The 14208-nt window shown below is 44.8% G+C and overlaps 1 protein-coding gene across 1 annotated transcript in view; it reads right to left on the bottom strand.

The window, feature by feature from the left end:
* The window catches only part of cps1 (carbamoyl-phosphate synthase 1, mitochondrial), a 72031-nt gene that overhangs the window by 43946 nt on the left and 13877 nt on the right, over nt 1–14208 (bottom strand). The window contains exons 17-25 of the mRNA XM_066686435.1: nt 12381–12525; nt 11746–11956; nt 9965–10163; nt 8921–9097; nt 7727–7845; nt 4844–4985; nt 4433–4498; nt 2346–2409; nt 1890–2071 (exon numbers count right to left, since the gene is read on the bottom strand). Coding sequence (XP_066542532.1) covers nt 1890–2071; nt 2346–2409; nt 4433–4498; nt 4844–4985; nt 7727–7845; nt 8921–9097; nt 9965–10163; nt 11746–11956; nt 12381–12525 — 1305 coding nt within the window. The remainder of the gene's footprint in view (nt 1–1889; nt 2072–2345; nt 2410–4432; nt 4499–4843; nt 4986–7726; nt 7846–8920; nt 9098–9964; nt 10164–11745; nt 11957–12380; nt 12526–14208) is intronic.

Below are 14208 nucleotides of genomic sequence, written 5' to 3'. Positions count from 1 at the left end.
CACAGGGAGAACACACCACACTCCTCACAGACAGTCACCCGGAGGAAACCCACGCAGACACAGGGGGAACACCACACTCCTCACAGACAGTCACCCGGAGGAAACCCACGCAGACACAGGGGGAACACCACACTCCTCACAGACAGTCACCCGGAGGAAACCCACACAGACACAGGGAGAACACACCACACTCCTCACAGACAGTCACCCGGAGCGGGATTCGAACCCACAACCTCGAGGTCCCTGGAGCTGTGTGACTGCGACAACTACCTGCTGCGCCACTGTGCCTCCTGCCAAGTTAATTTACTCCCAATAATTCTAATTCATTATATTATCTTTTTAATGTTTAGAAGTTGGATTTGAGGATTCTGACATTGTTCATGTTTATTCATAATTTTATCTGTGTTTTTCAGAGAAAAATATTTCACTACTTTTTTTTTCGTAACAAAGACTACAAAAACACAGACACATGCACGTCACGTTTCACCTCAGAGTTTTGGAAATGCGCAACAAGAGGAAGGTTTGGAGCTGAGCTGTGTATTAAGAAGGGCGTTTCATCTGCACCCAAGAGCAGAAAGGCAGAAAATCTATTTCCTTGGAGTTTGCAGAAACGGAAGTCTAAATGTGTGTGTGAAACTCAGTATCAAGTTGCATTACTTCTACTTTTCCTTCTATCCCTTCTCAGTTTCAGCCTGTTTTTAAAGCTCAGAGACATGTTGAAAGCATGTTTGATTGTTGCAGTCTAGAAAGAAAAAAAATGAATAAATAAATAAATAAAGCTCATTTGATTCAAGTGAAGATTTGCCATTTCATTTGCTGTGTGTGTGTACACTAATGCTAATGTTTATGGCCTAATGTAGTGTTTTATTTGTATTGTATTGTATTTTTCTTATCTTATTTAAACTGCATTTTATAGCCTTTAAATGTTACTACGTACTTTGGTTTTCCTGATTGCTTTTTTATTAGTGACTGAGTATCTTGAAAAGTGGTATATAAATAAAATGTTCATTCATTCATTATCTGTAACCCTTATCCAGTTCAGGGTCGCGGTGGGTCCAGAGCCTACCTGGAATCATTGGGCACAAGGCAGGAATACACCCTGGAGGGCGCACCAGTCCTTCACAGGGCACACTCACACCTACAGACACTTTTGAGTCGCCAATCCACCTACCAATGTGTGTTTTTGGACTGCGGCAGGAAACCGGAGCACCCGGGAGGGAGAACACACCACACTTCTCACAGACAGTCACCCGGAGGAAACCCACGCAAACACAGAGAGAACACACCACACTCCTCACAGACAGTCACCCGGAGGAAACCCACGCAGACACAGGGAGAACACACCACACTCCTCACAGACAGTCACCCGGAGGAAACCCACGCAGACACAGAGAGAACACACCACACTCCTCACAGACAGTCACCAGGAGGAAACCCACGCAGACACAGGGAGAACACACCACACTCCTCACAGACAGTCACCCGGAGGAAACCCACGCAGACACAGGGAGAACACACCACACTCCTCACAGACAGTCACCCGGAGGAAACCCACGCAGACACAGAGAGAACACACCACACTCCTCACAGACAGTCACCTGGAGGAAACCCACGCAGACACAGAGAGAACACACCACACTCCTCACAGACAGTCACCCGGAGCAGGAATGCCCCTGGAGCTGTGTGACTGCGACAACTACCTGCTGCACCACCGTGCCTCCTAAATAAAATGTATTATTTTAATAAACGGCAATAATGTCTTTTTCTTCTAAAAGTTTGAACATGTATTGTCATCAAGATGTCCTTGACAAAAGGGAAAAACAAAAGTGAGCTCTATCCTAGAGTCACACAGAGGGTACAGATGCATGTTAAGACCTTTCACCTCTCACCTCCTGCTGGGTGATGTCCAGAATGCGCTCTAGGGTCAGTTCTTCGAAGTAGAGCCGGTCGCACTCGTCAAAGTCGGTGCTGACCGTCTCCGGGTTATGGTTCACCACCACTGTACGCTTCCCCATCTGTCTGAGGGCACGAATACTTGACACGGCACACCAGTCAAACTCAACACTGCTGCCTGAAAACAGGACAATCTAAAATAAGCGTTGTTCACTCAAGAGTACTTTATGGTAAAGCACAGGTCCCTAAGTCAAAGCACTGATTAAAAAAAATTTAATCAAATATGGTTCAACACTTTTTCTCTAAAAGAATGTTGTTCTTGGTCCAAAAATGAATAAATAAATAAATAAATAAACCTGATGCCATTCTGGCCTGCAATGGATAAACCTGCAACAGAAGCAGTCAAAGTGTGGAGCCCTGGCACTTCCATCTGAAGTTGTACTAATACTTACCAATGTGATAAGGACCACAGCCTAAAACCATCACACCCTGATCTCTGAAGTCCAGGTCATGTTCCTGTTACAGTGAGAAAAAGAGCACAAACATTTCCTGTGTTAAGGCGTATGGAGGACTTGGATAAGTAAAGCCTTCTTAAATATCATCCGAGGCGCATACATTATTCATTTATTCATTGTCTGTAACTGCTTATTCAGTTCAGGGTTTCGCTGGGTCCAGAGCCCACCCAGATTCACTGGACACATTTAATTAGTTGGCACATTTTAACGTTGGCCTTCTTGGTCAAGTAAGTCTGCTTTTCTAAACTCAAGAATATCACTTAAATGTCTTGTTATTTTAGAACTTACTCTCACTTAATATTTTATGTTGTATTATTTTTATATTATTTTTTTTAAGGGTGGCACGGTGGTGCAGCAGGTAGTGTCGCAGTCACATAGCTCCTGGGTTGTGCGTTCGATTCCCGCTCCAGGTGACTGTGACGAGTGTGGTGTGTTCTCCCTGTGTCTGTGTGGGTTTCCCCCGGGTGACTGTCTGTGAGGAGTTTGGTGTGTTCTCCCTGTGTCTGCGTGGGTTTCCCCCGGGTGACTGTCTGTGAGGAGTGTGGTGTGTTCTCCCTGTGTCTGTGTGGGTTTCCCCCGGGTGACTGTCTGTGAGGAGTGTGGTGTGTTCTCCCTGTGTCTGCGTGGGTTTCCCCCGGGTGACTGTCTGTGAGGAGTGTGGTGTGTTCTCCCTGTCCCTGTGTGGGTTTCCCCAGGGTGACTGTCTGTGAGGAGTGTGGTGTGTTCTCCCTGTCCCTGTGTGGGTTTCCCCAGGGTGACTGTCTGTGAGGAGTGTGGTGTGTTCTCCCTGTCCCTGTGTGGGTTTCCCCAGGGTGACTGTCTGTGAGGAGTGTGGTGTGTTCTCCCTGTCCCTGTGTGGGTTTCCCCCGGGTGACTGTCTGTGAGGGGTGTGGTGTGTTCTCCCTGTTTCTGCGTGGGTTTCCTCCGGGTGACTGTCTGTGAGGAGTGTGGTGTGTTCTCCCTGTTTCTGCGTGGGTTTCCTCCGGGTGACTGTCTGTGAGGAGTGTGGTGTGTTCTCCCTGTGTCTGCGTGGGTTTCCTCCGGGTGACTGTCTGTGAGGAGTGTGGTGTGTTCTCCCTGTTTCTGCGTGGGTTTCCTCCGGGTGACTGTCTGTGAGGAGTGTGGTGTGTTCTCCCTGTGTCTGCGTGGGTTTCCCCAGGGTGACTGTCTGTGAGGAGTGTGGTGTGTTCTCCCTGTGTCTGCGTGGGTTTCCTCCGGGTGACTGTCTGTGAGGAGTGTGGTGTGTTCTCCCTGTTTCTGCGTGGGTTTCCTCCGGGTGACTGTCTGGGAGGAGTGTGGTGTGTTCTCCCTGCGCCTGTGTGGGTTTCCCCCGGGTGAATGTCTGTGAGGGGTGTGGTGTGTTCTCCCTGTGTCTGCATGGGTTTCCCCCGGGTGACTGTCTGTGAGGAGTGTGGTGTGTTCTCCCTGTTTCTGCGTGGGTTTCCTCCGGGTGACTGTCTGTGAGGAGTGTGGTGTGTTCTCCCTGTTTCTGCGTGGGTTTCCTCCGGGTGACTGTCTGTGAGGAGTGTGGTGTGTTCTCCCTGTTTCTGCGTGGGTTTCCTCCGGGTGACTGTCTGTGAGGAGTGTGGTGTGTTCTCCCTGTGTCTGCGTGGGTTTCCTCCGGGTGACTGTCTGTGAGGAGTGTGGTGTGTTCTCCCTGTGTCTGCGTGGGTTTCCTCCGGGTGACTGTCTGTGAGGAGTGTGGTGTGTTCTCCCTGTTTCTGCGTGGGTTTCCTCCGGGTGACTGTCTGTGAGGAGTGTGGTGTGTTCTCCCTGTGTCTGCGTGGGTTTCCTCCGGGTGACTGTCTGTGAGGAGTGTGGTGTGTTCTCTGTGTCTGCGTGGGTTTCCTCCGGGTGACTGTGAGGAGTGTGGTGTGTTCTCTATGTGTCTGCGTGGGTTTCCTCCGGGTGCTCCGGTTTCCTCCCACAGTCCAAAAACACACGTTGGTAGGTGGATTGGTAACTCAAAAGTGTCCGTAGGTGTGAGTGTGTTATTTTTTAAATAGAAAACAAATGTAGCTCACCTGGCCATGGTAGGTACAGTAGAGGTAGTTGGTGACAGCAGGATACTCTGCAGCAAGTGTATCAATCTGAACGAGAGAGACAGGTGGAGACAGAGAGTGAAAGGGGCACAGGAGTAAAATCACTTCCATTAGCGACAGGAAACAGGTCGGGCAGCTTATAAACTGCTCTATCACTGATTATCTTGTGTCATCAAAAACTGTACAGTCATTGCCAATTTATCAGTACCGCAAAAGCCAGTATAATCATCGTGATTAACAAATGATACATTGTTCTACCCTAATCACAGCAGAGAAAGTAACAGAGGCAAGAAAGACTGAGGCAGCGACAGAGAAAGAGCTCATTAGCAGAGAAGCACTTCTTGCATAAAGAGAGGGCTTGTATCTGCAGTCCTCGGGGCAGTAGGTCCTGACCTGTTTGACCCACGGTCGGATGTTGTGGCTCAGCCTCAGGGCTCGAGCCTCTCCCTCGGAGCTGCCCATGGCCTGGCCTACCTGACGGTCTGAAAAGCCCTCCTGCTTGGCCTTCAGGAGCACATCACCTGGAACTGTGGAGCTGAGAGCCAGCAGAGATTAGCAGCGTTACACTCCATAACTCACACTGTTTCTTCCTGCCAAGCATCACCTCATTACTGCTCAATTTAATTAAGTGTTTTCTGATGAGCTAAACAGTTTTTACTGGCTATAAAGCACAAGTGATGCTTATTAATAATTATATGACTGCAAGTAATCCAGTACATATAAAAATAATAACTAAAAATAAAAAAAGGGTTTCCCACTTTTAACATCCATTATTATGGAGAATTCCTTTACACCATGTGTGTCCACTTATAAATCAACAAGACATGCTGCACAATTTTAAGTAATACATTCATTCATTATCTGTAACCCTTATCCAGTTCAGGGTCGCGTGGGTCCAGAGCCTACCTGGAATCATTGGGCGCAAGGCGGGAATACACCCTGGAGGGGGCGCCAGTCTTTCAGAGGGCAACACAGACACACCGACACACATTCACTCACACACCTACGGACACTTTTGAGTCGCCAATCAACCTACCAACGTGTGTTTTTGGACTGTGGGAGGAAAAAACCGGAGCACCCGGAGGAAACCCACACAGACACAGGGAGAACACACCAACTCCTCACAGACAGTCACCCGGAGGAAACCCACGCAGACACAGGGAGAACACACCAACTCCTCACAGACAGTCACGCGGAGCGGGACTCGAACCCACAACCTCCTGGCCCCTGGAGCTGTGTGACTGCGACACTACCTTCTGCACCACCGTGCCGTCCATTTTAAATAATAATTGGCACTTAATTTACTGAAACTGAATAATACGTCTGCAGCAGTACGCTCAATGGGACATTCAGTAAAATTATTTATATTATAAATTAATTAATTAATATAAGAAATGAAGGACTGGTGTCCCCTCCAGGGTCCTGCCTTGACTCCGGGTAGGCTCCGGACCCACCGCGACCCTGAACTGGATAAGGGTTATTGACAATGAAGGAATGAATGAATTAATTAATTAATTAAAAATAAATACATTTAAAAAAAAATAAATAAATAAAAAAAAAAGCTCCCAGATCAAATGCAATGATTTTTGTCTGAAAATAAGTAAATCAACTGATCCCAAACATCTCAAAAAAAAAAAAAAAGAAATGCAAATGACTCAACACCTATTCAGTAAATGACTTTCAACATTAGTTATAGCTTTTTTTAAATGAGCAGAAAGAAATAAGGCAGAGATTCCACAAATGTCTCTGATGGACACCATTACAAAGTTACCCTAAATATACAACTATAAATAAAATATAATACAACAACACTTCTCTGGCAGAGAGGAATGGTAATTTTTAACTGTAAAAAACTCCAATTATAGTGTGTGTGTTTTAAATTTCCTTTAAAACAATATCATCAATTCACAGAGGCAGAAAGCAGACTGCTGTCTAAAAGCATAATAAGAGACGCCGCAGTAACAGGGAACACAGCGCCACATCCATCCCAGAAGCAGCTTAATTACAGTGAGGATGGTACACACACATTGTTACGTTCTGGTGGGTGGTTTCTAGCAGTGTTGTCCTGGCTGTCTGAATGCCTCTGTTGATGGAACACCGCAAACACGGGCTTTCAGTTTCGGAGGCTTCTGATTGCTGGTTTATGACACAAAATTATACCACGAATGGAGAGGCATCAAAACAACGCATCGGGTCCCACGGTACTATTCCCCGATTCGACCAAAGCCACCAAGAGCCTAATGGCAGGGATAAACGTCCAACACAGAGCATCCAGATTTCGACTCCCCCTCAGCACTTAGTGAGCCGCGACAAGCCCACATTTGGACACACACCAGCGTGGGGCAGCAGGTGTGTGAGACGCCGTAGTGTCAGTCTCTGTGGACAGACATTTTCAACAGCTATCCCACACACCAACTGTGAGCTTCTACTAGAGACGTACTCACAGTTAGTCAGTGACCCACGCAGCAAAATAACACTGTGGTTTCTCATATGGATGGGAGATTTTTGCCTTTGTTTGTGTTCGAGGCATCTTGTGCATTCACATGTGTCTGGACAAGTCATCAACAGTGTTACACAGTGATAATTAACAATATCACTGCTTTGTAAACATCGTTGCTATCAATTGGGTAGGACACAATGTAGCAATGGGAAATATATACACAATAGCACATCGCTATTGGTCCGTTCGTTGAGAAATAATCAAATTATGTAAGTAGTAGCTGCTGTGTGAAAAATGAAGATGTTCCAAACTGCTGTGTCCAGTTCAGTTCAGCTCCGTACACTTACGTTAAAAAGGATTAGCCTTATGTGCATCAGTGGAGGCTTCTGACCATGGCATAAAGCCTACATTTTGTTATAAAACAGCATACAAAGCAAAGACAGACGCTGTGTGATTGATTTTGTTAGACCAGTCACAAGCCACAGACAGTTGAACGTCTTCGGCCGCTCGTGAAGGTGTCCCTGCCCATCACTTTCAACCTCAAGAGCGATTCGCTTATGACTACACAACGGAAGTCTTACTTCAGGGAGGTTCATGGAAATAGTGCAGCACAGAAGAGTCAGTGAAGTTGACAACAGGACTAGAGCGGGAAAAGTTGAAAATACACCCACATTGCCACCTACTGACAACACTCTGTAACCACTTTGGCCCGGCTGCCAGTTTTATGAGAGCAACAGCGTCCGTCAATCCCTCTCTGTATCTCCTTATGGTCTCAGATAAAACGTGTTTTCAGTAAAACAAGAGCACATTTTGACCCTGTGCTCTCTAACACACACCTCTTATACTGACTCAGGTGCTTCTCCAGCTCTGTAATGCGTCTGAGTTTGTACAGGAACCATTTATCAATTGCGGTGAGTTCATGGATCTGCTCCACAGTCACTCCATCGTGCAGGGCCTGGGGAGGAAAAGATTAACACGTCTGAATTTGCGGCTGAAAATAAGTCAATCAGCGCTCACACAAAATCGTGAAGAGGGGCCAGTTGTTCAGCAAATTGGGATCTACAACAAATTGTTGGGTCACCGTTAAATGAGGAATAATGGCTCTTGATTGCAAGCTGTGAGCCTCGCTGCCTCCGCTGAATATAAAACCGGGGCCCAATGAGCTGTGGCCCACTGTTGCCGTGGTGAGGGGTCCACTTTAGCTGCCGGCCAATCAGCACGCAGCCCTCGCCAGCCTGGTGTTCGTCGGGCGACATAAGCAGGTCTGAGGGAAATTACGCGCCCAGGGACCAACATGAAATTACAGTGGAGCTATTATTGCGAGGCCAACCTTGAGAGTTATTGATATTTTGTGGCTTGATACAATTTGGACCATTAGTTCTTAATAAATCTGCCAGCGCCAATAAATTCATCCAACGCTCATGAAATATTCGGTTTCAAATAGGAACAGGCCGATCTTTTAAAGTGAGGGAGGGCTTTCAAGGAGAATCTGAAACAACAACAACAACTGAACAAAAACGGAATTAAAAAAACGAGAATGACGTTACAGAGGAAATTTGATTCCATATAATTACCGAGGATAGAATGTAGGACGAGGTACAGGCGATATCTCATCATGCTGCTACTGAATAAGCAAATTCCTGCATGCATTTTGCAACAGATGTTGAGTATAATAGGCATACAGCAAACATTACCGAAGGCAACTTCCTCATTCTGCCCACTCGCTGCCTAACCTCAAACTTATGCAGAAAGAGTGAATAAGTTGGGAAAGATAAACAGCACAACACTTGGGAAAAGTGCCTGTAGCATGTTTATCATGTCTATGCATTAGTCCTAATCATTACACCCTGATTAATGATTAGCTGAGGCTTCAATCTCGGAAGGGTATTCATCACAGTTCTAACAGTAAATAACAGTAAAATGATAAACAGCGCTGCCACTTAAATGCAGACGAACTGGCTGCTGGCCAAAGTGGGATAAATTTTACATAAATTTGAGAGTGGTACTAAGTGGCGAGACGTGAGCGGTACCTTGGCGAGGGAAAAAATACGAGTGCTGGAGGGCACAGCCAGCTCCTGGCGCAGGTCGCGCTGCTCACTCCAGGCTCTCTTCAGGGGCAGCCGCGGCACAAAGCCGTCCACCGAGGGGTGGCACATCCGCAGTGCCTTCTGGATGCTCTCCTCGAAGGTGCGACCCACTGCCATCACCTGAGACGCAGTGGGAGGAGGAGGAAGAGGACAGGAAGACAGGAGAAGTGAGGAGATGAAAACTAATAAACAGTAGCTGTGAATAGAAGACGTACTTTCTAATATATTAACGATTTGGATTCTTTTTGCAAAAAACAGAATATGGAAAGCAAGAAAATTGTGTTGGTCACTGCCTTCGTGACGAGTTCCATCGAGAAAAAAGTGCTGGAAAATAACGTGCATTGATTTGTTCTGTTTCGGGGATAAAATCGTATCCAAAAGTTGATGTGGGTGTCGTTTTCAACGATTTAAAATAGTGATTTCTATCTTAACCTAGTGTATTAATACCTCATTTTTCTTTATTATAAAAAATAAAGTTACGATAATAAGTTATCGTTAAAATGACGATTGCAAAATTTACCATAAAACGATAAAAATCGGGAGAATGATTTAAATTTGAATTACATTTATGTTTAAAAAAAACAAACGTTAAAATGTTGATATACGAATATTTCAGACAATACATGACAAATGTGAGCAAGCTTTCATTTAACAACTCAGCTGACTTACAGTTTCATAATTACGTGAAGTAAATAATCAGGTGTGTGTCACACGCTGTGCTCACTATAAAATGAAAAAATATGTTGAACTTGGAGTTGTGCTTTTCATTCAAAAACTGTAAAATCACTCTTCATTTTGTCTTAAAATTTTACAATAATGCAATCAAGCAAACAATTGCAAACAAATGCCAAAGTGTGAGCTCCCGGACCCCATGCAGTTATGTCATAACCAGCAGTGATTGTAACCCGACCCCGGGTGTACAGTAATGGTTTGTGTTTTCCTGGACAAGGACACAGAAAAATGTTTCTTTTCCACGAAATCTCTAACCTCTCCTACGCTCTTCATGGCACTGCCGATCTCTCGGGACATGCCCTGGAAGCGGTCCAGGTCCCAGCGAGGGATCTTAGTCACTATGTAGTCCAGACTGGGCTCAAAGCAGGCAGTGGTCTTCTCAGACACGGCATTCTTGATCTCGGGCAGAGGGATGCCCAGTGCTAGTTTAGCAGCTACAAAGGCCAGGGGGTATCTGAATTAGAAGCAGAAAATTATAGAAAAGGTTTTCAGTACAGCAATTACACTCTACATGACCAACAATGATCGTCCAACAAGTAATCTGTCATTGTTTGAGGTCAGTTTCTGACGTTGTATATAGCAGGCTAGATTTACAAACTCCACCCCACTTCTCCACTCTACTCACCCACAATTTTCACTGGGCCATTAATGTTTTTAAATTAATTCTAGGTGTTCTAGGCCCAACTGATCACCTACTGGCACCTTTAAATACCCTCTTTACTAGTTATCAGCAGTTTCTACAAACATTTAAACATATATTGTGCATCACAGAAGTAGTAAGCCTCTCATAATCTAACTTTAATGGCAGTACTATGTAAATGACACCTCTGTTCGTCCAGATTTATTGGATTTGTATTGGAAATGCTCATCATGCATTTAAAACATTACTGGTAACGGAAAAACCGTGCCATATTAATGCCTTTGTAAACCTCAATAAGCTCAACATTAGCTCCGTGTGGATGTGAGACTAACTCACCCTCTCACTTTTTTAATAAGCGAAAAAATAAGCATTTTCTAACTCCATGCCGTTCTGTTCACTTTGTCTTCAAAGCTTTGAAGATTAATATTTATTTCTAAATATACAGATTCATTTCACACTAAACAGCAAGAATGGTGGGTGGGCGTTCTTTTTCAAAGTCTGGCTTCCAATGTGTTCAACATTTGGCAGGAGTCATTTCTCAATATTCCTGCGACAACAAACACAAAACCAGAGACGGTGTGAATCGCTCACTTCCAACGCAACTTTCAGAAACTTCTGCTTCACAAGTGAAGCTTAAACAAAGCTAACTGCTTCGTCAATCTACTGCTACTGAATGTCACAATAGAAAAGTATCACTATTAATTGTGTTCAATTGTGGCTTTAAATTGGAATCCTTGGATGTGTGAATGTAAAATCCTGCTTTACGGGCATTGTACAACAGTACAAGAAGGAAACAGCTTCATTGATCCTTTTAGAGAAATTGCTTCTCAGCATTTAACTCATCTGTGGTAGTGAACACACACACACTAGTGATTAACGACATTAAACACACACTCCCAGAGTAGCGGCAACCACCCACGCTGCCCGGGGAGCATTTTAGGAGTTAGGAAACTTGATCCACGGCAGTCTTCCTGTCCCAAGCACGCTTTTTAAACTATTAGGCCATGGCTGCCCCAGAATGTCTTATGCCTTATTTGCTTAAAATCCTAAGGGTTTTTTTTTTTCGTAGAAACATTGCAATTACCTAAATTAAGCTGTTTTTAATCAAGAGAACCATAAATATGACTCAACATTTAAACATGAATAAAACAACCGTTGCAGATTTGTTATAAAGCAATCACTGGCCTCAAGGCAGGAGCACACCCTGGAGGGGGCGCCAGTGAGCAAAAACATTTGGGCACTCCCAAATTTCTCCAGAAGTAGTACTACAGACTGAACCTATAAAATAGCTATTAAACTTCTAGTACGTTCAAGCTTCTCTGTTGATTTTGCCAGACTACATGTACTTTTCAAAGAATCGTGTGCACTGTTTACAAACCGACAGCTGATGTCTTACCCTGTGGCTTTAGAGGCCAGTGCGGAGCTTCTCGAGAGCCGGGCATTGACCTCGATGATGCAGTACTCCAGTGAGGATGGGTGCAGGGCATACTGAATGTTGCACTCTCCCACGATGCCCAGATGACGCACCACTTTAATGGCCGTCTCCCGCAGCATGTGGTACTCCTCGTTGGAGAGCGTCTGGCTGGGCGCCACCACAATGGAGTCGCCTTCGATGGGAGCAGAGAGGACAGATTTCACCAAATGCATCTCTCATTGATTAGTGAATGGCCTGCTGCTTACGGTCTTGGCTTTTGTGTGTTTAAGTAGACTCTTTCATTAAAAAACAAAACCTGGACCAGACTGCAAACATCTATTGTTGTCTAACTTCTCATTTGACACAAGACCTACCCTGCTGTAATAGATAAGTCTGTCATAGGCTTTCCATTACATCGTCCTTGTAAAATAACTTGGGACATAAGCAACAAATATAACATTGTATGCTGCTTTAGCTCAGTCACTGGCAGTATTTAAACCTGATTTTATTATCTTCAAAGGTTTATTATCCCTAATTTAAAAACCAAAAAGGTCAGTGCAGGTATTTACGGGTGTCTAAAACCTGTGGGCATGAGATAATTAATCTGCGAGCTGCACCTGTGTGGATGCCTAAGGGATCGAAGTTCTCCATGTTGCAGACAGTGACACAGTTATCAGAGATGTCTCTGACCACCTCGTATTCCACCTCCTTCCAGCCCAACAAAGATTTCTCCACAAGGATCTGACTGCTCATTGCCAGAGCCTGCAGCAACACAGACATCAGACAAAAGAAAAGGGTAAAGGGCCTGACAACAAATGGACTAACAGCCGCAGGGTTTTTGATGTCTTCCGGGCTATTACTCATCTGAGCAAGACAAAGATACACTTGAAATTTAGCTGAAAGTTGAATCAGGTCAGTTAGATCAGGTAATATTAATGAAAATAAATAAATACATGAATTAATTATTCATTCATTATCTGTAAGCACTTATCCAGTTCAGGGTCACGGTGGGTTCAGAGCCTACCTGGAATCATTGAGCGCAAGGCGAGAATACACCCTGGAGGGGGCGCCAGTCCTTCACAGGGCAACACAGACACACCTACGGACACTTTTGAGTCGCCAATCCACCTACCAACGTGTGTTTTTGGACTGAGGGAGGAAACCCACACCACAATCCTCACAGACAGTCACCTGGGGGAAACCCACGCGGACACAGGGAGAACACACCACACTCCTCACAGACAGTCACCCACAACTTCCAGGTCCGTGGAGCTGTGACTGAGACACTACCTGCTGCGCCACTGTGCTGCCCCTGCTTAAAACTACATTTAAAAATTGTTTCGTTTACTTGTATTTTTTTCTGATTGTTAAAGCACTGAAAAGTTACTATTATTTATTTAATTAAGTTAAATTAATTAATTAATCACACAGCTCCAGGGGCCTGGAGGTTGTGGGTGACTGTCTGTGAGGAGTGTGGTGTGTTCTCCCCGTGTCCATGTGGGTTTCCTCCGGGTGACTGTCTGTGAGGAGTGTGGTGTGTTCGCTCTGTGTCTGTGTGGGTTTCCTCTGGTTGCTCCGGTTTCCTCAGTCCAAAAAACACACGTTGGTAGGTGGATTGGCGACTCAAACGTGTCTGTAGGGGTGAGTGTGTGAGTGAATGTGTGAGTGTGTGTTGCCCTGTGAAGGACTGGCGCCCCCTCCAGGGTGTATTCCCGCCTTGCACCCAATGATTCCAGGTAGGCTCTGGACCCACCGCGACCCTGAACTGGATAAGCGGTTACAGATAATGAATGAATAAATGATAGTTTTAAGCTTCATATCATATTAGATTTTGATTCCCCGAGCCCTCAGCGCCTGCTAAACTACTCCGATTATGAAATTTCTGCACAATGCAAGAAGTAACCATTTCTGCTGTTCTCCAAAGCATCTATCAAGTTGTACAAAGGCTTTAACCTACACTAAATTTAAATAATCAAGTATCATTAGTTTCATCAAGTATCATCGTTTTACAGGAAGAAAATGCTTTTAAACAGCTTTTCTATTGTTTGCCTACGTGACTTTAACGCTGAGTTTAATTTATAAAATAAAAGTGACTTGACAAAAAATCCACTGTGTACATACATTTTCAGTGCATGTTTTTATGTCATCGCATCATAAAACCAGACAAGAAAAAAATGCCTCTAAACACTGTTAAGATCAGCAGCATTAAAAAAAATCATCTTCAGTTTATTACTTGCTAGAATTGCCGGAGTTTTATTCACTTTTAAGCTTTATGTCAATACAGTCATGAGCCTGAAGCTTTGCTACACGTGACACCTGTTTCAGTGTTGCTTCTACAGATGACTCCAGAATGTGAGGATGACAAGACAGAGGCTGTGATGCCTCACTAAAAGCACCACACCTGGCTGACCTACCTAGAAGCAGCACACAGCGGTCATTTGACCG

This window comes from Hoplias malabaricus, chromosome 12, assembly GCF_029633855.1.
Source record: "Hoplias malabaricus isolate fHopMal1 chromosome 12, fHopMal1.hap1, whole genome shotgun sequence".
NCBI lineage: Eukaryota > Metazoa > Chordata > Actinopteri > Characiformes > Erythrinidae > Hoplias > Hoplias malabaricus.
Note: the sequence above shows the minus strand (reverse complement) of the source record. Positions and strands in the feature narration are given on the sequence as shown.